The sequence below is a fragment of the Eurypyga helias genome, unplaced genomic scaffold (genome assembly GCF_000690775.1).
Source record: "Eurypyga helias isolate BGI_N326 unplaced genomic scaffold, ASM69077v1 scaffold16179, whole genome shotgun sequence".
Lineage (NCBI taxonomy): Eukaryota > Metazoa > Chordata > Aves > Eurypygiformes > Eurypygidae > Eurypyga > Eurypyga helias.
Genome location: NW_010272882.1, coordinates 64567 through 88768, shown reverse-complemented (window position 1 = coordinate 88768; position 24202 = coordinate 64567). Strand labels below are relative to the sequence as shown.

General features: G+C 40.5%; 1 protein-coding gene across 1 annotated transcript in view; it reads left to right on the top strand.

The window, feature by feature from the left end:
* Nucleotides 1-204: 204 nt before the first annotated feature.
* Nucleotides 205-24202, top strand: part of GRM1 (glutamate receptor, metabotropic 1) — a gene marked incomplete at its 5' end in the record, with an annotated part of 67975 nt that continues 43977 nt past the window's right edge. The window contains 2 exons of the mRNA XM_010159294.1: nt 205-525; nt 22728-22974. Coding sequence (XP_010157596.1) covers nt 205-525; nt 22728-22974 — 568 coding nt within the window. The remainder of the gene's footprint in view (nt 526-22727; nt 22975-24202) is intronic.

The window sequence follows — 24202 nt, the reverse complement described above, 5'->3', positions numbered from 1 at the left end:
GACCTCACACCAGAAGCTCTGCCCAAAAGCCCTTCCCAGAGGGAGAAGGATAAATCATCATCATTCCAGATGAGTTAATGAGGACTCTGCATGAAATCAGTCAGACTGCTCATTACAAGCCTCCATCACTGTGCTTTCTTCTTTCCCCCTCTGCCTGAATTTTAGATGTACCTTTAGATTCCCCCTTAATCACTTGCTTTCAAGAGTGCTGGCCTTTGGCTGGCTGGTTTTTCAAAACAAGCTTCCTGTCTGGTCTTTGTGTGATAAGTGTGTTTTTGCCTCTTTTCAGTGACGGTTGGGCAGACAGAGATGAAGTCATTGAAGGTTACGAACCTGAAGCAAATGGAGGTATCACTATCAAACTGCAGTCTCCAGAGGTCCTGTCGTTTGATGACTACTATCTGAAGCTGCGTCTGGACACCAACACCCGCAACCCCTGGTTTCCTGAGTTCTGGCAGCACAGATTTCAGTGCCGCATCCCAGGGCATCCACTAGAGAATCCTAACTTCCAGAAGAACTGCACTGGTAAGCTGTCAACTATTTTCCCATTTGAGTCTGTGCTCTGCCATAAATTTGTCTTTGGGTTTTTTGTTATTTTTCATTTTTTAATGTATATATCACTGGTGAGAAGTGCCAACCCCAAATTGTACAGATATAAATCCCAACTCTGGTGGGAGTATGTCTGGCACTGGTTGCACAGCCTCCTCTCAATTTAATTCTGCTCTTTTATAAAGTAACTTGTTCCCTTTTCATGTTTTAGGGCTATGCTGAGGCTGACAAGAGTGTCCAAGTTTATGATATGGTTTGTAAAAAATAAGCAACCATTAGATTCTAACAAAAGTAGGAACAAATTTAAACTTGTTTTCTCCGTCAGCTTTTCTGATCAATTGAATAATCAGGAAATTCACAGAAAATATTATGGCAAAAAACAAATTTTAAGGAAAATTTTTGAGTCTTAAAATTGGCCAGTCATCTGCTTCACCTTTCTTTTCTTCATCCATTTATAGTTTGCTTCCACTATGTAGCACTTGCATAAAAAAATGCCCTCCTACAAATAGAAGTAACTCTCACCTCATGGTGAGAGAAGTATATCTGTGCATAGACAGGCTTTCTTTTCCATGGGAGAACCCGACAAAATAAACTAAAATGTTTCAGTAAGATTAAATTTATTAGTAAATTCAATTTTTGAAACTATTTTGTTTGTGCTTTGTAAATATTGCATGTCTAGTTAAAATGGTATACTCTGATAGTGAGGAAGTTAGTCCATAAGAAAATAGTGGTCTGGCTTCCCAAGGATTTCTATCCTATTCTTTACTTCTCCAACTTCCCTGGCCCATAGCATTAATCTCAGTTGGTCTTCAAGTGCTCCCTGAGCTGGATTCCCATGGTGTTTCTAGTTCTTCCCTTCTCCATCAGTAACACATTTTAACAACAGCTTCCCCGTTACCTTTTGTTTTCCCCCAGTTTTCTTATTAACAGCTGGGACATATCACCAGACACTGTCACTGACTGAAAACTGGCCTGATGTGCTGACTGGCAGACAGGTTTGCCCACCTGGGAACTGAGGGGCTCAGGGCAAGCCAGACAGGCTAAATAGATGTGGAGGTTCTACTTACATATTTACCTCTAAGGAGTCGTTATCTTTGGACTCTACCAAAATGTTGATTTATGGTATATATATTTAATTGGTTTCAAGACTGCTTCAGCTTAGACAGAGGACTTGCTATAGGCCAACAAGGACAGGAATTACTAAGGGGAAGTTGAATGATGGATGCACAGTACAAACGCATAGCCTTCTTTCTTAAGAAAAAAAGCTTAAAATTGCATTGTTTTGGTAATTCCATTCACATAAATAAATTTCATGCTGATACTCTATGAAAAGGTCTCATTTCTGAGGATAATCTCAGCAGCTCTTGTAAACACAGGTAGTTTGTTTTCCCACCTCTGTTTGGTTATGAAACTAGTAACTTTGGTCAGAACCAGCATAATCATTCTTCATCTGCTACATCAAAGGTGATGTTCCAGATGGTGAGTTCAAAACAGCAAAGTTGGGCTACTTCTGCACAGAACGTGTAGATGGGCTTTCAGACAGTGGTTGCTGTAGACTCTATAATTGTACTTAAGCCAAAAAGCAGTTAAAAAAAGTCATGGAATAAAACCAGTAAGGGCTGTTTCCTGGAAAAAAACATCCCACCATCCCAAACTGGCTCAGGACATCCCAGAGTGGAAGCCACTAAACATTGGAGAGGATGCTGCAGAGGTACCGTTACATACATGCCCCCCCGGTGTTCTGTGGATTTCAAGGCATCAGGTGTCAGAGAGAGGAATCGCCATGTTCTGATAGCACTACGGAAACACACAAACATTTGTCTAAGTTGGTAGTGTGACAGCTAATAGTCACAATTCTTTCCCTCCTTTAAAAAGGTGTAAGTTTTTCCATGAAGCCTCAAAATAAGCAATACTTCTTAGGCTTTGCGAAAAACAATCAGCTCTTAAATTTGGTGGTGAACACTGAGAACCCTCAGACCTATCACTCACAACTGAGAAGTTCATAAATGTCTCAATAACCAAAGGGAACCACCACAAGCTATCTATTCCTAATAATGGAATACCTGCAGAATCAAGAGTTCTACATGTCCCCACCAAGTGTGGGGGTAGTAAAATAATGTATTTGTTTAACTGCCCAGACCTGCCTGGTAACTGTCTGGCACTACCAGAGCTTTGTGCACATGTATCTTTATCTCACTTTTCTGCAGGGTTAAGAATATCACTTCAAATACCAACAGCTTCAAAGCTTGTTGGTGGAGCCTTTGTCTCCAAGGAGGTCTAGTATGAAAGTGCTCAGAAACTGCCGCCTTCACCTCTCACAAGTTTGGAGACAGGCCTCTTTGCAAGCTCCCTGTAAAAAAAGAAGTCTGAATTGCCTCTTCCCTCCTTCAAAAAGTATCTACATGCACAAATTTGAAGGAGAGTATCCATGCTGCTCAGTAAATAATAAGCAGTAATATTTGAAATCCATTAAAAGTACCGATAGATGAAGATCTGACTTCTTTGTGGTAATGCAGATTGAAGTACTGCTGCTACTACTGCATCACCCCAGGAAAATTACCAATATTCAATACTGATACTGAGCACCTTAACTCCATTCTATCTAAGAGCTTTCACTCTCACCTTACACTATTCCATCAATATTCCTGTAACAAGGTACATAGGGTCCTGCATTATGGAAAAAACTTGAGTCCCCTGTGGTCCCATTTACATTATTAGCATGCGTTGTGACCATGTCTGCGTCCTGATCTTCTCTGTATTCCAGAAGTGCACTGGTAGCCCTTACTGAGAACAAAGCACACCCATACTTTTGCATAGACAGGAATCGATTAAAAGGCAGTAGACAGCTCAGGTTCATCTTCCATGTCTAGAGACTTAACATCTCCAGAAGCTATCTAATGAAAAAGAAAACCAAGAACAAAAATAGTTCTGATATTTAGGGGGGCATAGTGCATTTGTATTTAACCAGCAGTGGGTTGCCTAGGAGCAACCATAAACAAAAAGAAAAGGCACTGTCATTCTCTGACTACCTTATTAAACAAGATTCAAAATCCTTGGACATACCCATTTTGAAAAGGAGATTAATTACAAAGTTTGTATTTGAAAACGTTCAATTACTGCCTGCCCAGTATAATTTGCTCATATACAACCTAATCACTTTACTGAGTGATTTATTCAGAATTGCCACTGGAATGTGAAGTTCAATTTTTACCATTCATGGATAGGCAAGGACTTCTCCTCAAGCAATTACAGTTGCTGCATTTGTAATTTCTCACACCCTATTACTGTTGAGTCAGCACTAGCTTGGGATTGCAGGCTCTCTAGGAAGCACGGGAGAGCTAATTCCTAGAAATCTCCCTTCTCTGATGACAGGAATTACAGAATGATTTCTCTCATTCAGTCTGTGAAAAGACTGATGTGGTTCTTCAGGAATTCTAATGTTATACTCAGGTCTGAACATGCATGTGTATTTTGGGGGAAAAAAGTCTATCTGGTCTAAGCACTACTGGAAGGAAATAAGTCCAAGAGCCCTCCTCTCTGTGAAGTCTGTGGGATGCCTAACAATTTCCTACATTTTCAGAAGAGCTTACCTGGATGTACTAGGACTATAAGGCAGTAGCACAAATTCTTGGGAAGAGAAGACACTCATCGAGAGCTTTGCAATGACTGCTCTTTTGGATCATCCCTTCTTGCAAAAATTAAACTACTTACTTTTCCTGCTTGGGTGGCAGCCAAATGAGTAGGAGCTATTTTTGATTCATTCTTTGCTAATGTTGTAGCCAAATGCCTTTCATAAGGGAATGCCTCTCTCCCCATCCTACTCCCTCCATCCCTCTGTCCCTCCCTCCCTCAGGAGATATTCTTCCTCAACACAATGGGATTCAAGCCTAGGAATGTTGATATATGTAGATGTATTGGGTCTGGCTGCGATGGAGTTAACTTTCCCCGTAGCAGCCCTCACAGTGCTGTGCTTGGTATTGGTAGCCAGAAAGGTGTTGATAACACACCAGTGTTTTGGCCACTGCTGAGCAGTGCTTGCACAGCATCCAGGCTGTCTCTCCACCCCACACTCTCCCCTCAAAGGCTGGCAGTGGGCGAGAGGTTTGGAGGGGACAGAGTCAGGACAGCTGACCCAAACTGACCAGAATTTCCCTATCATATGTTGTCATGCTCAGCAATAAAAGCTAAGAGAAAGGAGGAGGAGGAGAGGGGGCATTCATTATTAAGGCATTTGTCTTCCGAAGCAACCACTACATACTGAGACCCTACTTCCCAGGAAGTGGCTGGACATTGCATACTGATGGAGGTAGAGAATAAATCTCCTTTGCTTCTGTGCATAGCGTTTGCTTAACTGTCTTTACCTTGACCTTTGAATTTTTCATTTTATTTTCTCCCCCTGTCCTGCTGAGGAGGGGCAGTGAGAGAGTAGCTTGGTGGGCACCTGCCAGCCAGCCAGCCAAGGTGAACCCACCACAGTAGAAAAGATATTTGAATATGACCATTCTCCTGTAGTTTTTGTGGTATCTAGCAGGCCAAAATCACTTCCACTACAGAGGAGTTCTTCTGTCCATGACACTAAGGTATTCTCAATGTTTTTGATGTAGTAGCTACATTCTTTAGGGAAAAAAAAGCATGACCTGCAACTCTGCATGGATCCCTGACTCATCATGTGTTTCAGAACTTCACACCAACCTTCATGCCCAAGTCAGAGCAAACTGTTTTAACACTATCAGAAAAAAGCTGTTTCTGATTTTGGGATCCTAAAAAACTACCTAACTCAGGATGGCCCTGACTGGCCCTGACACTAAGTTCCTTTAGCACACAACCTCAGGCTCTGCCCCAAGCAACAGTCACAACTTGTGTCAGTTCATCAGACAACTCAGCCTGTTCCACATTTTAGAGAACGTGCAGAGATTGTACACCGACAGTGAGATCAGGCGATAGACTGTGCACGTCAGGCAACAAAGTTCAGATACCCCCCTACCCTGTTCTGTAGGATGTTTTTTCTTCCCTGATCTGATAGAAATAACCTGAACGGAAGTGTTTTTCTCCCCGCAGAACTACAGTGACACCACAAAACTACAGTGACAAAGATGTCTCTGTTGGGCTTGGTGAGCCCACGTAGGCCAGAATTAAATGCAAGTCACACTCGGGCAGAAATGGTGTAGAACTCAGTGCAGTGCAAACACTTGTAGGGAGGTCTAACTGCTCATTTACAGAATTCTTTATTCACGTCCTGGCAGATAATACAACAGCTGCAGTTCATGTAAACCAGGTGGGATGAGTACTCCTCTGCACCACCAGAGACAGTTGTGAAATTGGTTATGGAACTGATGCAAACATCAGATTATGCTCACAGCAGTTCATCTGCTGGGACAACAAAATACATTGGCAGGCAATCAGCACAGACATTTTTCAACAGAGCGAAGTGGAACAAAGTGGGCAATTCATGATTCATTCATAGATTCAATTGATCTTTGAGGAGAAGGATTATTTGTCAGTGAACCTATTTGTGGCAAACAAGAAATGCAGGGATTTTTTATTCCAGAGGAGGTCACAGTCTAAGTCCCTGTAGGATGCTTACTCATACCTTGGTCATGCCATAAGGTTTACTAATTCCTGTCTTAGTCCAAGAGAAGTACAAACAATCAGTCTGAGTGCAGCCAGAGTCACAGAATCACTCAGTCTGGAAAGGTAGCTCAGGAAGACTATAGTACAACCCCCTGCTCAAAGCAGGGTAAGCTATGAGGTTGCTCAGGGATTTATTCACTGGGGTCTTGAAAACCTCCAAGGATGAAGGTAGCACAGCTTCCCTGGGAAAACTGTTCTGCTACTTGAATGTGACAAAGTTTTGCCTTCCATCCAGTCTGAACCTGTCTTGTTTCAAATCACGCCCATCGTCTCTTAGCCTCCCACCATGCTTCACCATGAAGAACCTCTCTCTCTCTTCTTGTAAACCACTCCGTAGGTATGAGGGGCTGTGGTAAAGTTACCCTGCAGCCATCTCTTCTCCAGGCTGAACAATCACAAGTTTGTTCAGCCTGTCCTCAAAAGGCTAGGACTAAATCTCCCAGTCATCTTGGTGTCCCTCTGCTGAATGTACTTCAGGTACAAAGATATTTCTGCGCTGGGGGTTCACAAACTGTATGTAGTATTCTAAAGGCAGCCTGATGAGTGCAAAGTTAGGGGTGGTGGCAGTGGGGAGATAATCACATGCTACAGTCACTGGCTGTGCTATCAGTACAACCTAGGATGCTGCTTGTCATCATTCCTGCCAAGGATCTGTACAGCCACCATGCTCTTGTGTCAAATTTGGTCCTAAGAAGCTGTATCTTTTCCCATCTTCTTTCTGCATTGGCAAACTCAGAAAGAGGACATCAGATTTCATCACACCTAATTAGGTCTGGATGTTCACTATAAATCTTCATAGCATGCCAAATCATAGGTAGAATGTATTAATGATAGCAAAAAAGATCATGTGAGGAAGACTAAATATTACAGAAAAGGCATTTATGCTTTGGTATGAATAATGCAGAGCCATACTTCTTTTGGCAAAAATTGTAGGCAATAAAGATTATTTTGTCACTATACAGACCTTGAATAATTCTCTTTGCTTGTTATAGCTGAGGTGGGGAAGAGGTGAGTATGGTGCGGGAGTGTTTTAGATATCAGAGACCCACATAGCAACATGCACAAATAGCAGTTTGGTGTTACATGAACAAGGCAGTTCAAGGAGTAGTAAAATTATCGCCATGGGACATTATGCCAAAGCTACTAAATGCAATCATGTCAGCAAGTGCTTCTGGAGCCAGCTTGTCCTGTTTGCCTCTGGTTGATTTCTCTGGAAAGCATCTCTAAGTGTTTGCCACCATTATTGTCCACTCATCAAGAAGTAGCTGGTTTTAGCTCATGCAAACATAGAGAGAGTCCGTATAGTTTTAAAGAGATTGAGTTTTTTTCTGGCATAGGGTAACAATGTCTTTTTAGAAGATCTTCAGAGCCTCTACTCATGCCTGTCGTGGTCTTTGTTTTCCTCTATTTATCTGTGAATTTCTCCTTGATTGCACTTATTGCACCAGGTAGGAAGACACAAGACTGATGGCTGAACTGTTCTCGTTCTCAGACAGTTTCGTACTTGGCTAATGCATCTTTCAGACTACATCCAGTTCACCAGTAATATAGTTCATAGTTTCTCTTAATCAAGGACTTTTTTCTCAAGACCCATTTTAGTTTTGATGAATTTACATGAGACAACGCAGGGCCCACATTTTCGCATACCAGTGGACAAAGCACTCCAGGATATGTATTTGTTTTTTCCTACACTTTGCTGAAAGGGTGAATGCATTTCCAGTAAGAGCTGACCTGAGCAGTTTTCAGAGTGTTTCAGGTTATGTTGTGAGTTGGACAATTTAGGTCCAGCAAACATTATCAGGGCTCATTCTGCTGTGTCAGAGGTGCTTGTAGGTGCTTGTCTGAGAACATTCCTTTAATTTCAACATCTGCAAGGCTCCCCCGTGGAGCATCTGTCCCATGAGACTTTGCATCAGCAGAAGCACTTAGAGTAGGAGCTACTTTCGCTACAGTATGACAAAAAGGTTAATTATAAGACAATGGCCTGAGCGCACACTCTGCCAGGTCAGTCACTGCTTGCAAATCACCTGTGCAGTATATAGGAGATGCATTCATAAGCTTTTGAAGAAGGAATCAAGCTACTGACATGCTTGACTGGCTTACTGACTTCTTCAAGATGTGTTATATCTCACGCATCCTGCGACTCGCCCTCCCTAACTCCTACTTCGGATTCCCATTATATACTTAAGTCCCTGTAGTAGATAAGGAGCTGAGTCCTATGTCGCTCCCTTTGTCCTCAGTATCACGCAGGCAATCCTAGGATTCATCCCCCATCAGTGATCAAAACTAGTCTCAATTTCATGGGCACCTAAAATGAAGCTTATTAGGGTCAACTTGTCTGGAAGAGCTCTACTTGATAGACTTTTTAGTCAAGACTCTCTTACAGCAGATAAGACAGGAGACCTGTAGCCTCATTTTATTTCCCAGACAAGGTTACAGACAGCTTTTAAGGCTTAAAGAAAAGGAAGACTAATAGTGTGTTTATCTGTGAGAAATCCTATGAATTATTTGGAAGACATTATCTAAGGCCAGTTTTTTGTTAATTTGCTTCTAGCTTCTTATTTCTGTGGAAGAAAGCAGCTACGTCTATGCAATATTTTATATTTCCAAAAGTACTTTTAAACCAGGCTGTCAATCAAAATATAATAACAATAAATATTTTTCTTCTTTTAAGCTCCATGAAATAATTGGATCATCATCCAATAAAGGAAAAAAACCCAGTATAAATATACCTTTGTAAATAGCATAGAAGATAGTTTGCAGAATATATACACATTACAGCAGGATATGACAAAAGTTTTCTGAATCTAATATTTACACCTACATTTTTCATTGTGGGTTTTAGCAGTCAAAGTTCACACTCTCGGGATTAAAACAGTCCTCGGATTGGCTTGTGACATTCAGCCTTCTCCATTACAGGAGTAAACCAATGGTGCAGCAAAGGAACAGGACACAGGAATCATGCTCCCTTGTGCCTCCTCAGGGCTCCTGTCTTCCGTGCCTGTAGAGCATCAGGGTCACTCTTGACTGCTCAGGCTGCCACAGGTGCTTTGAACCTGTATCGGGAACATTGTGAGGACAAAAGCACAGAATTAACATTAATTGATTAGTTCCTAGAAATCAATTGTTTGTGCAGGTCACACATCAGAACAATTACCCAAATCAGTGAGTAAACCAGATGAAAGAACACAGGTAACTGATCCGAAAACAAGGCTAAGGACCTTCTGTCAGCGCTCCTGCTCTTTTATTAGATTGTATCTTCCCTTTTCTCATTTACTTGTATGTGAAAGTTTTTAAACTCAGCTTGCAATTTTACAGGTTGTCGTTACTGGCAACATTACCCCATAAATACAGGTGCAAAGGAGATACAGTAGAGGCTAACATGTAGGTGCAAACCCACACACTCACACATGTCTAGCTGCAGCTCAGAGCTACCCTTTGTGCACAATAACGTTTTCTTAAAATTGGCCTATAGATTTCTTAAAATAAATTTAAGATCTATCTTAATAGATCTTGAGCAAACAGTGGCATAAAGAACAATAAATTATGAGCCTGAGAAGTAAAACTTGAACCATATGAGCCGTAAACTTTCCTACTCAGAATAAGCTGTATTGGTATCCACAGGGAGAATAATCAGATGGAAGGTGTGTGCTCTGGAGTCGGGCTGTCAAAATAAACTTGTTTTTCCACTCCGGGAGATCTGGGGGAGCAGAAGTCTGCTAATGTGGAGGGAGCTAGGGAAAAATGATGAAAGCAGCTACTGCAGCTACGCTGGGCTGCTGGCTGAGCCAGAGGTCCACTGTAGCACAGCAAGGTACTGGATGAGATGATTTCCAAAGGTTTCTTTCAGCTCAGACTTTTGAGATTCTTATAGTAGAAAGCAGCCAAAAGCAACCTGCATGTTTGAACCTTTAATGTAGCTCTGAATTCAGGCTCAGCTCTATAGAGTTGGAATATCAGGGCTGTTCTCTTCAAAGCAATAGCGCTCCTCACAGCATGCTACGCTGTGTACTGTCTACTTCTGCAAAGGCCAGTTTACTTGGCCTGTTTTTCCAGGTTTATTTTATATAAAGATTCAAATCACAAGGACCCATTTTCAGATCTTAAGTTCTTCAGTAACTTAGGTTGGCTTGGCTGGATAGCCCTTTTTTTCTGCATTGTCACATCTGGCTACACCCAGGAAGAAAGGCAATGTGCTAAAATGAATGCTTTTGAAAATCTTTCATATCTGGAAGAATCCTGCTTCTCTTTTTCTGTTGAATTTCATGTGTGAATAAAGATATGAGCCACTTCTTTTTTAACTTTTGATTTGCTGAGCTCTAGTTCACTGCTAATCAACGATGCATTGTCCTCATGCAGACATCGTTCAGAAGCTTCTAATCTTAGCTTCACTTTAAAATTAGTCTTTTTTGTGATTATGTGAACACCGCTCTGGGCATACGTCCAGTTAAGGGGAAAATAAAGCTGATCTTTTTGATATGTGTACTTGCAGTTAATGTATTGCATATTGCAATGCTTACAAGGGAATATTTGGATCCTCCTAATAATCATTTGAAAACTATGTTTAAATTAAAACAAAACCTGTGAGTGTGCTCTGTTAAGTTTAACATGGTCCGACTAGACACTAGTTAGGGTGGCTGAGGCCACTTTGCTCCTTAGCTCCAGTGCAGCTGCCTTTGGTCCTGGCAAAGTGAGAGGAGTCTCTGAGAGCCACTGCATGGCTGCAGGGCTTCTGCATAGTCTGGGTGTGCAGCGAATACTCACTTGCACATGTCAAATCCACCTCATCGGCATGAAACCATGTGGTTCCAGGAGGCTAGTCCTTCAAACAGAAAGTTCCTTGTGTGTGGATATGGTCTATTAAAAAAAAAAAAAAAAAAAAGATAAAAAAGAAAAAAAACCCTAAAAACCACAAAACCAACAGTAAATTTGGCAAAGGAGAATTTTGGAGGGAGCTGTATTTCTGTGGAAGTGAGACACATTTGTGTTGATATTGATTTATACTCGGGCAGCTCATGCTGGTGTTCTTAACATTAAGAACAGAAGTGAGGAAGAAGTGGTTTGTTCTTTTAGAATAAAAGTAAAAGAAAACCAGTAGTACTGGCTGATGGGTGGAACACTCATGCAAGAGTTCTGAAACCCATCTTAAATCAATACTGTTTTAAAGTGTGATAAATATTAGGTAACGTTACTGGCTGTTCTTGACTCCTTCAGAATGACCGAAATGTGAAATAGGAAAAGAATAGTTAGGCCAGCTAGCCTGTGCCTGCCTGCCACACACTATGAGGAGAGTACTTGGTCTGATGTTGTCATGAGATACCGACTTGTACCTTTGAAGTGCTGAGGATCTCATGCCCGTATGCTGACTGCCATGCTTAGATGTTTACACGTCTTGCCAACGGATGGAGAAGAGTTTATGTGGTTCGTGCCATTTGCTGTCCCCATGTCAGATAGCAGCACAGACCTCCAGAGAGGATAGGTTAATTAATATGTGCATTTTTTGACATTCATCATATACTCTGATCTAAAGACCCTGACTAATAGGTTTGGGTGTTGTACAGGTGCTGAACATTTAACATATACCAAGACTAGATTTAACTCTTTTGTCCCATTCTGTGGTAGTACATTCCATGTTTAATATGAAGGTTTTTTATTTTCAACTCTGAACCAGCATTTTCTGATGAAGATGCCCAAAATTAGGTTCCTGAAGTGCATGCTCTAAAACCTAGATAAATTGGCCTGATTTTTAAGGATACTGTTCTCCCATAATTCCCATGGAAGTCAACAGCAGCTAGAAAGGTTCAGGTATTAATCAAGTCAAATAATTAGCTGCCTGAATATGCATTCAAGTTCCTAATTTAGGTATCTAAGGTGGTTAATGTTCTGAAAGTTGCAGCACAATTACTGAGTTCCGACTCTTCCTTTCAGATGAAGTCCCAGGCTTCACGTGAAAAGCATGACACTTGAAATTTAATCAGTTCTATTTCCTGTGCTTTTAATTTTTCCATCACAGTGTGTTATAATAGGATATCTGTAAGGGTATCTGACAACTTTATTATTACTTTTTTTTTTTAATTAAGAGTGAAAAGCATAATTAAAGCTAGCCAAATAACATAAAAATCTGTAAATATTTCTTTAAATTTGTAAATTAATACGATTTAAAGTGTGTTCATTCTTTTTTCGTGTACTAGTAGCAGCAACTCATTATCTGCTAGACTTGTTCCAAATAACAGATCTGTCAAGAATAGTAGTTCTAAATATGTCTTTAATGGAGTGTGTGGGTAAGGCAGCAAGGTTACATAGTTACCTGAGGGAGAGGCGAAGACTGAAGGTTGGGATTTCTTTCTTCTTAATTGTTTCTCCACAGGGGCTCAGGTCATGTAAAAAATGGGCTTTGTGGAATCCTGTCCTTGGAGAGACTGGGTCAGGATCCGGGATGGTACTGGAGGAAAGAGAGGCAGGCACATCCAAGGTTTCTCTGATAATAACCTATCACATTAAAATGGTGCCTGAGGCTTTGGGAGCATGGGCACTTGTGAGACCCTGCAGTCTGAGAAAGAGGCTCAGAGGTCATTCATTGTTGAATTGGGACTGACAGAAGAAGCTATGGGATACACGGTAAGAGTAACAAATTGAATTCGCTGTTGTCATACTCCCAAGAAAGGGAACAGAAGAAAACAATTTTAAAAATTAAAGAATCAAAGTCAAAGAATAAATTGGGACTGGGGGATTGTGATGCCAAATCAGAATATGGCCTCTGACCAGGATGAAACAGGGCAAAAACTCCCTTTCCATTCACCCTGTTGGTGAATCTTCCTTTAAAATGACTGTGCTGTTGCCTATGTCTGTTAAATGCAAAGGCTGATCTTGACTGTTCAAATGCCTTTGTCAGCTAATGAAATAATAGGGTAGATTTCAAATGCTATATTGGGATTTGAAATCAGTCTTTCTACTGATTACATGTACGAACCATTCAATCAAGGAACAACAACAACAGAAAAATCAGCTGGCATATTTTATTCCTGTTTATAAGATGAAATATTAATTTCTAATTAAAATAGGAGCTGATGAATAATAACTTGCTGCAGCAGTTAAACAATAATTTCAAATAAATAATAGAACATGTTGTGGTCATTTTGCAGGCAGCCTGTACACAGTCCAGCTTTTAAGAAAAACAAATTAATCATAACAATTATTTGTCAAGCTCTCATAATAATTACTCTCTGTCTCTAAGAAAGGCACTGGAATCACTTCAGATTATCTTCTATGTTGCCTCTTTTTATAATGAACATGTCATTTAATGTTATGTCCTAACTATTTGAATTAGAGTAGATTTCTTTAAGCCTAAACTGCTTCTGACTTGATGGATTTGCCAAGTTCAGAATCACAAAAAGAGTTTTATTGATTTCTAGTTTTAAGCTTTGAATATTATGTTTGGGTATTTGACCATAGGTACCAATAAGCCGCTGTCATTCCATGCCAGATTCCTGGTCAGGTCTATGAGTCTTCCAGTAGGTAATCACAGTATTTTATTTAGGGAGGAATTTCCACAGAAAGAAGAGCTAAATATTGATTTTTTTGGTAATCATTAAGTAACTTAAATAACTTTACAGCTTACACTCTTCATGATGGGGTTAATTTCAAACATCATCATTAAAATATGCATAATAATGAATATTCATCATTTTATGTGCATTATGGCAGTTTTAAGTATAGCCCCAGTTTGGTGCCTGAATGCAGCCATGAAAAGGATGGCACATAAATACAAAGTCGTGTCTCTTTTCAAACCATTTTAATTGACACTGTATCAAACTATCTTAACTGATGCTGTACTATGTTTGCCATGGAGTCCAAGACACAGAATTTGATATATCTCAAATGTGGCAGTTATTTTCTTCTGTTGTTTTCCAGTCTATTAATTCCAAAGGGCAGAAATTAAGATAATAGCTAAAATGAGGTAATCAGTAATTTTAAAACTTAACCTTCTTGTCATTTTTTGTTTATGTTGTTTCACCAGTGGACATTCTGTGAGTTGTATTTCTCAATGTGATCGCATTGCAAGAACACATATTAATGTCATAGGTATGGATCTTTTTTTGTTTTGAAGAAGTCTGGGTTTTTTTAATCTACATTGAGCTGTACTCTCTCTATCCTTCAGTTTCTATTTCATTAAAAAGTGGTCTTCACTGCAGAGCTATTTCATCACAATCGTTCCACTAAAAGCTAAGAACAAAGAGAAGCAATGCTGAAATTTCCTGCCAAGCATTTAACAGCCTATAGCAAGTGGATACATACAGCAGAGGTCTCAAATACCAACTTGCAGGATTGTTTAGAGGAGAAAGAATCTCAGCAAATCATCCCTATAGGACCATAAACACTAGGTGTTTTCTTAAGTAAAATTCCTTATGAGGAATTTTAGCCCAGTGGGAAGAAAGAGAGTCTTCAGGCCATGTCAGACCCTATAGAAGCCTTTATTATAGGGGGGTGGCAGGGGGGTTGGAACTAGATGATCTTTAAGGTCCCTTCCAACCCTAACCATTCTATGATTCTATGATCTCTCTAGACCTGCATTTAACAGCATGCGCCATATACATTAACTTGTAGAGAAAGTTCTCTCCAGTTTCCTGCACTTTTTCCTGTTGCTATGAATAATTTCTGTGTACACATATTCCTGCAACTTTTCAGCTCTGTGATCAGTTTCTTTCAGCTCTTACTGATTACAGAATTACAGATGCGTGGGGACAATCTGTGTAGATTGCAAACCTGTGATGGTACAAAGCTACACCTTGCCAGGGTCAGCCTAGTGAAGGAAAAGGCAGCCCTCTCCTGGGGTGGCTGGCAGGAGACTGCTGAGCTGCTAGCTTGACCCTTAGGTGGTGCACTGGATTTCCCTTGGAGTCCTTTCTTTTTACTGCTAGCTGACACAAGAGACAGAGCAGGAGATGCAGATCTATGGAGAACAGGAAAAGGAACTTCTTCTCTAGTGCAGGCCTGTTTTGCACTCACCTGCCTCCCACTCCAGCAATAAAGTGCTGGCAAAGCCATGCTGCCAGCTGCTGCTAAGGCCTCCAGCTTCCCTCTAGCTTCTTCCAAAGGCAGAGAGGGGCTGCAGCATTGCATATCCATGGGGAGTGTTCGTGAATATGTAATATCTCACTCAGACGGGCTCTGCCTGCTCACCCCAGCACTGTCACTTACAGACATCAGTCATGCCCTGTTTTCACAGTCACTGGAAGCTGCAGCCAGCCTCTGGGAAATAACAGTCTTCTCATCTCCTGTTTAACTCCTTTGGGTCACTAGAAAGGAGATGTAAGAGGAAAGCTGTTTGCTCTCTTGGGCATAGGCACATTTGAACACACAGTTTTGTCACCTCCCACAGTGTGAGCGTGAGTTATGTGCATTGTCACTTGGTGTTTGCGTCTTAAATCTCCTTTTCCTGGAGTCATATAGTTGTGTGAGAGTCTGAATGTCCATGGAGAGAGGCAGAAGGGTGAGGGAGGGGAAGCGAGCTTCAGACTCTTGTGTCTGTTAAGCAAAGTTTGCAGACTGAGAAATACAGGAGCAGTTACAGATTGGTTTCCCTTTGCTTTGTTCCCAAATCTCATGGTGGATGGGCTGGACCTGTGAGTTCAGACTTGGCATAGGGCTGACAGCAGTGCTCAGTCCCCTTTCTCCTGACAGTGCCAAGCGTCTCTGAGACTCTCCCTGCCTCTGATTAACGAGTGAGTCAGCAGCTTGTGCAGTCATTTCTCTTCATAGTATTTCAGCTTTGCTGTGGCACTGCTGTACTTGTGTATGCCAGCCTCATTCCGGAGACTTTGACACTAAGCTCTTAAAGCCCTGATGTGCTTACATAACATGATATGGAGAACCAAGAAAGTAAATTTAATTAAAATCTTTCCCCACTGCTTCTGACACACAGGGAGAGACAAAAGGAAGACATTTCATTTTGAACACTGAAGCGTCATGTGGCATCCTCACAAAAACAGACAAGGAATGTGAAGACACTGGTGGTGTGTAGTGTATCTAAAAAGGGGACAAAACTTCTTAAGTTTAGGTGTTAGACATCTGTCATGAAGGAGAACCTGTTCCTTGATGGCTGAATTCAAGGTTTGGTTTTCTTTAGCCATTGAGTTGACATCCGTGAAAGATATGTTGTTAAAAGTAAGTAAAAAAACCCCAAACCCTTTTACATTCAATATTAACTTTATTCCAGGAAAAGCTTCATTAGTATTTTGACCAGCTTTCCTAATGAAATAAATAACATATTACATACAAATATTGCTGCAAACAGCATCCTATTAATGCCTTAGAGAACGCTGGTGCAAATTTTTGAGGAGCTTCTGTGGAATGCCCAGCTTTTGAATGGCTTTCACTTCTCTCTGTAGTTTTATGCATGAATAGAAATGCACCGATTCCAATTAAAAAGCAGCATTCACCAGATGTAACAAAGGAGTAAAATCTGGGAGACCCATAGATTTCCCTGTGCTCAGAAAGAAAATAGCAAGGTATCTCAACTGGTAAATGTAATTGTATCCTAGCTTTTCAGGGAAAAATACATCAAATATAATTGTGTGAATCAAATCTCTTTGCTTGGGGAAATAAAACCATTTGAAGAATGGAAGAGAAACCTTTCTGATTTAATGACATCCTGAAAATGAAGTCTGCAACCCTGTGAACTCCATTTATTGCTTCATGAGTACTGTAAGATGTCAAATGTTTATCAGCATGTTTTGAAATCTGGTGTAGAACCTGCATATTGTAATGTTTTCCCTCCTTTTAGCTACCAAGTGTAAGCTCTGCTTCCCCTCTTTCCAAGGGGCAGAGCAACTTACAATTCCATAGACTGCGCTGCATTATTTTCTATAGACTGGTGACATGATGCTCAGGAGGAAGTTAAGGAAAGTTCCCTTTTCTTAAGTAATACATCCTTCCTCACCCTTACCTGACAAGTAGTGCAGCTGCATCTGCTCAAACAAATAGTTCACATACAATGGGAATTGAGTTACCTGTTTTAGCTCGTATCTTTTTGATCGCTCTTGTGCCATCTTCCCTGTATGTCCCATCTCTCCTGTCTTTCAGTGTATTTAGCTGCCTCTTGAACTTGCCTCCATGCTACAGAAATGCAGACATCAAAGTAGGAAGTGAAGGGGTAACCATTGCACATACAGCTCACTTTTGTTTGAAAACAGTGTAATAACTGCTTTCCTGGGAGCAGAAACCGTGCGAGAAACAATAATTTACCATGATGGGATTATTTGTTGTAGGTTGAATGAAGCATTCATTATGGGATGTGACAAATTCTTCAGCCTATCATTCTCTCTCATGAAAATTGCAAATTGTTTTTTGATTGAGATTGAAACAAAGCCTCTTTTTTTCTGACCCTCTTTTGGCTTGGTAAAACACACACAAAAACATAGCATTTTTCCACAAATTGTTTGCGGCCCGCATTAGCTTGCACATAGAGACAGCAAGGTCATTAGACAGCCCTTGACAAGTGAAGCCTGCAGCCCTGATCCAACTTGCTTGTTCTGGTCACCAGGTAACATTTCCTGGCCTTTCCTTCATTGGCAGTCAGCTACAGCTGGAATTGCCTGGAAAATAGGCAGTTACTTCTGAGAACATGACTTCAGAAATTCTTGTAGCTGTATACTTGAATGCGGGCTGAGAGAGGTGGGTGTTTGGATGTTTTCATGTAGAATAACTGAATTTTAGTAATCTGACGTGTTGCTTGTCACTTACATTTGGACCTAAGGAGTGCAGTGGTGTGCACAAAAGTCCTCTTTATACCATCAAGATGTGAGGATTTAATTCAGCCATACAATATTAATGAACAGAATGCTCTTGTAATTAAGAAGGTGACATGAAAAGGAAAAGCCAGTTATTGACCACCTCTCTAGAGAGCCTGTTCCTGTGTTTGACCACCTGGAGGCTATGTTGGGACTGAAGGAAAGCGTAAGAATTCTGCCTCCGTGATTTCTCCCAGTGTAGGGGCATTTGCTGTGAGCCTGGATACTGCTCTACTAGTTCATGGTGTAACCCCTGCTCTGCCACCGGGCATTTTGGGGTGGGGTGGGGTTGGTGTGTTGTTCCTCTTTACTTTTCGGCAGGGGTTTGTGCCAAGTTATTACACACACAGCCCAAATATGGGAGATTTATTTCATCTTCCCAGTGAAATTCAGTGCTGGTTGTGCTTCCAAGCCCTTTTTTTTTTTCTTAAATGAGCACTCCTAATGAATGTAACCATCACCGTGTACTAACTCGCAACAAGGCTACCCATGAACTCATATGTCCTACCCACAAACCATATCAACCCTAGGAAGGACTGCTGCAAATAAAGAAGGCAGTATATACAATTTCTAAGACCTTCAGGCCTCTGACAGGACCACCAGAGAACATGATAGCTCTCATAATAGTTTCTAACTGGACCAAGACAACACAATCTCTTTTTATGTGACCTTGAATATTCAGCAGATGACAGTAACAAACCATAAAACTATCTGCCTATTCCAGATTCATTATCATGAAACGTTATCATTTATAAAAATTTTATTCAACAGATTTTGGCTTTTTATTCTAATCAAGAGTCATCTGTGAACAGACTGTGTTCTTCTTCAAATGTGTGTGTTTGTTCAAAATTTACCAACTGGCTAGGTATTGATCAGATTCCCCAACCAAAATGTTTTTACATTTCTTTCCATCCCAAATTCCTTCCTGCCCTAGCCTTTCTGAGGACTGCTAACGAGTAATCCTTTGTGTTTAATTTCTTATTTAACATAGACTTTTCCTCTCTTCACTTTATACATGAAAGTTAACTCATTTCTAACCATAATACTGATAGTATAGTTTTTCTTCAGTTTATAAAGTGGATTTGCATGGGTACCTGCTCTGCTCTCAAGAACACTGCTAGCCCCCCCTGACTTCACAGCAAAGGCACTAGGCTAAGTTCATAGTTGCTTTATGTTCAGGTCCTTCTAAGCACCTAGCTGAAGTTAATATTTGTTAGATGTGAAGCACATGATGGTAAAAGGAAGAGTCCCAGTGAGTTTCATGAAATTTTGGTCTGTCCTCTCTTCCTTCCTCCTCCAATTAGGTATTCCTTTTAGCAGTGTTGGGAGTATTTTTCAGTTGTCTGCGGCCAGTGTGTAGTGTTTGGGGTTTTTTGTTTTAGTGGTATATATATGTATATACCCTCCTCCCTCTTCAGCTTTAAGACTGACAGAAATAAAGGCTAACACCAAAACTGTAATAAGAAGCAATGACCAAAACTGTTGAAGAACTGTTGAAATGAAATGATTAGAGCGAGATTTGCTTTGCATCCAATACAAAAATAAGTATGAAATTTAGGACAACTGAATTCTTCAAGGTTATTCAAAAAAGTAATGGCCTAATTTGAGTGACTTCAATTATTCCAGTACTCACATGGCTTACAATTTTTCTTTCCTTAATGAAAGCTAAGATCCCTAAAATTAAAAAAAAAAATAAAAGAAAGAAAGAAAAAAGGAGAGCTAACAACATATTTTCTATCTTTAACGTTAATAAACCCAAGTGTTCAAATTAGTCTTTGTAGATCAATGGTATTTTTTCCAAAGGATGAGAGAGGAAGGAAAACTAAAAGGTTCACGGTCCAGAGTTCTGCTTTGCCCTTTGTTACATTCCAAAGACCTACTGAGGAATAACACGCTTTATAATTATAGAGTAGCCCCATAAAAAACATAATTCTTCTCTTTTTTGAAAAGCCATCCTATGAAAACTTAAATTGAACATTGATTGCCTCTGTTTTGTTTCTGGCTGAACATAATTATATGACTTCATTTGTTTTAAAAAAACCCACACATTTCTTACTGATTGTCATAAGTGAAATTTTACAAGCTCAAATGCTTATTAGTAACTTAGAATGATGAAAATAAAATGGATTGTGACTGCAGGAAGTTCAGTTTTGGTAAAGCATGACTTCTGTGCTGGATTTACTGGAAAATATCTTATTTAAACATAGGGATGTTTATATTACCAATCTGTAGACAAGTCATTACCATATGATGCTTCAGACATTGCTTTCCACTACAGTACAATCATTTCTATAGGTGACATTAAGGCTTCTATAGAGCTTAAGGCTCACCTCTGCCGTGTGGAACTATACGCTGGGAATCTCATCGTGAGCTAGGTCTTCACTCCTAATTAGTCAAAAGCAAATCCTCCCACCATCAAATATTTATTCTCTTTGGAGGTATGTGTGTTATATTGAAATATGAGAAACCAAGTGCATGCTTTGCTGAGTTTATGCATACTTGAGGAAAATAGCCTGTTTTTAAAACATTGGCAAGTTACGTTTAGTGTCCTGCCTCTGGCAGCCACATGAATGCTTGCCTCAGGAAATGCATATGGATACTGTCATTATCTCCTGCAGGTGTCACTGATGTTTCTGTTCCCTTTTTTTTTAAATAATTGAGGAATTAAGGAGGTATCTAAGATAAACTCTCAGGTATAAAACAGTTGATAGTGAGTGCGGTGCCCTATCAGTCATTTTGTGCTCTCTTCCCAGCTTGCTGCCTGGAAGCTTCACAAGAAAAAGGGGAATGCTGTGCTGAGCCTCAGGGGCTTTCTGCCTCTCTTTCACATAGGGAAAAAACACGTTCATTTTCTATCTACAAGAAAGCAGAATCAGTGATAAATTCACAGTCCTAAGGGACTAATCAGCAGATAAAACACACCTAGAGAGAGCATATTCAGACCACACATTAATATATTCAGGCAACAGATGTCTAGACCATGCCACACGTACCATATGCAGTCCCTAAGTGAGAGTACACGTAGTGGCATACTCTTTGCCTTCCTGGGTAAATACTCAGCCAGCTTACATATAAGGTTCCTGTTCTTTCTGTGTTTCTGAACATGGATCCTGGATGTCATCAGTTTCATGTGATTTGAATGGGAGCTATGAACCTTCTCCTGCAAAGAAAGTGGCAGATACATTGCCTCTGGGAAATACTTCTCCAACTGCTCCTTGCTTGGTGGTGCTGGTGGTGAATGTATGGCAGTGAGAGTACAGGATCTCTGTCAGTCAGATTATGCTATTTTGTCAAGGCTTTTTAAATTTGCCATCACGACTGTTTGATGTGTTCAGCTCATCTAGAAAACACTTGTTGGAAGCAAGACTTTCTGGCACTGTTTCAATGAATGTCCTGTGCGAGAGTGACCCAAAGAAATCTAGACATCCCTGTCTTTGGGATCTCTGGTAGCCTAATGAATCCCTAGTTGACATTTCTGAGTTGTAGGGCAAACAAGCTGGGAAGACCTACCAAATCTGAGGGAGGCTTTTCCAAGGGTGAATGTAAGGGTTGTCTTCATTGTTTGATTTGAAAGCCATACAACATCGTCATTAGGGGAAGGAGCTATTTTTGTAACTTGAAAGTTACAGTGAACTTGTAGATTTTCCTCTTTTCTTCATATTAAAATGACAACTACTTGTCCAACCTGGATTTGAGAAGTGTCTGTTAACACCTAGTCTCTCACACATCCTACTTCCCAAGCACAGGCAAGGTGTTACTTAGACAAAGTAGGAGAGACTGGATTGCAAGTGCCTGTTAAACACCGAGCGAGTAACGTGGGAGGGTCTGCAGATAAAAGCATCTTGCAGTTTGGAGCATATTGTGATAGAATGACTCAGGGGGAAGAAAACAAAACAGGGTGGTTTCTTACTTCCATCTCCCTGGGCACGGCTGCAGCGCAGGGTCTGTGCTGAGAGCACTCGGCAGCTCGTGAGGGGAGAGGGGGAACGGCCCAGGACCCAGTGGTACAAATGGTACATTCGGGCAGTGCCTGCACATCAGCACATCACAGCTCAAACCTGCTGGTAGGAAAAACCTTCCCTGCCACACTGTTTACAATCAAGGGACAGAGACTGCAATGCCTGCTCATGCTGCAGTTACATAAAAAGTCTTTCTGTGTGACAAACTTAGTTTGACTTTTGTAGCAATCCCAAATTGGCACATCTACTACTAACTTGTAGCTAAAATGGTTGGTTCTGATAACTTGAGAAGTAATGCTCATTTAGTTTGTTTGCTTATTAACACTGAAAGGGACATTGCTATCTTGGCCCTCAAACCCATGAGATGAAAAAAAAAAAAATTCAAATGTGACTAAAAGTCAAATTTACAAGCAACTGCTTTTAAAAATTGTTCTAGCTGAAATGCATCATTCTGATACTGGGCCTTTTAACCCTTCTTAGCATAAATAACATTGGGGAATGACAAGCATAAATTCCAAAAAGAACAAATTAAAACTGACATTTTGATTAAACTGGTGCTTTCTCATGAGGCATTTCACTTTCAATTAATTAAAAATTTATGAAAAAAAGAAGTGGTTTGTTGTATTTTGGTTTTGATTTTTTTTTTTTAATGTAATTAAAATCCCTGGCTGGCACCTTATTTTGCTTCTAAAGCTTTATAACCGAAATAAGAAAACCCCTTTTTATCTCTCACTGCTTTTTCATATGTTCGTATTATTTCATCTTTGTTTATAACAACACTTTTTTCTTACTATTTTAGGCAATGAGACCCTAGAAGAAAACTATGTGCAGGACAGTAAAATGGGATTTGTCATCAATGCTATATATGCTATGGCTCATGGGCTCCAAAATATGCATCATTCCCTTTGCCCTGGATATGTTGGTCTGTGTGATGCGATGAAGCCAATTGATGGAAGCAAGCTCTTGGAGTTCCTTCTCAAATCCTCATTCATCGGTGTTTCTGGAGAAGAAGTTTGGTTTGATGAAAAGGGAGATGCTCCTGGAAGGTAAATAGATGTTTCGTCTCAGCTAATTGAACCAGATGTGAAGGGGGAATGCTGCTGGGTTTGGTGATGGAGATTTCTTCATAATGAAGCATACAGCATGGGCATACAGCACGCATACTGTGAGACATAAATGGACTTATCTGGATTATGAGGCACTGGAACAGGTTGCCCAGGGATGTTGTGGATGCCCCATCCCTGGATGTCTTCAAGGTCAGGTTGGATGTGGCTCTGAGCAACCTGGTCTAGTGGAAGGTGTCCCTGCCCATGGCAGGGGGGTTGGAACTAGATGATCTTTAAGGTCCCTTCCAACCCAAACCCTTCTGAGATTCTATGATTATTCTTACCAATAGCCAGGAATAACACTGGTAAGACATGACGTATTGATAGCCACATCACAGATTTAGACAGGAACTACAGTACAGCCTGTAACATTTCTAGGGTTTCAGGAGAGGACAAAGCTTGTTATGTCACAGACTTTATGTGTCTGAGTTACCACTGGGGCTCAGTACCAGGGTTTTAATAGATGTAAAGCCTAATACAGGTGTTTGGAAACTAATGAAGCATTTGTGTGCTAAGGTTTTGAAGGTAGGGCTGTACAGCACCTCCTTTTCCAAGTGGATCTCTGCTGCTCCGAGTGCTCCCAGGACATAGCATTGTATCCTTGCCAGAGACTATTTAGTTCTGCTTGGTGAACTCCTGTGTTCTCCCCTTAACTTGTTTCACTCCAAATAAGGGTTTAAATAATAAGGCTTTCCCAGGGTTTAAAGATAGGTCTGAGTAGAGGAGGAAAATTTTCGTGGGTTGTTTTGGTTTTTTTTTTGCCATAAGGTATTGTGTTTCACACATCTGGGGTCTGTGGTAGCTGCTACTGTCTACCCCTCCCTAGCAGACACAATATGTACCTCAGCAGTGGGTGAGACAGCAACTTCGTGGACTTGGATGTCACTTCTGTTTCTCTTATGGGAGCCAGCTGACAGAAATCTTCTCCTCTTCATTTAGTTCTGTGGGTTCTGTCCAACTACTTTAAGTGAGACACCTTCCAGATGGGTTTATTTTTGATATTTTGGGTTTTTTCTTAATAAATAAGTTTAATTCAGCTGCTGAAGTACACAATCTGTTCTTACTGAAACCTTCTCAGGGGATACTTCATTGAAGCTAGTTTTCCTATTGAGTTATAAAAGACTCTCTCACTCCATCTTTGGGCTTATTGCATAAATGCATCTGACTG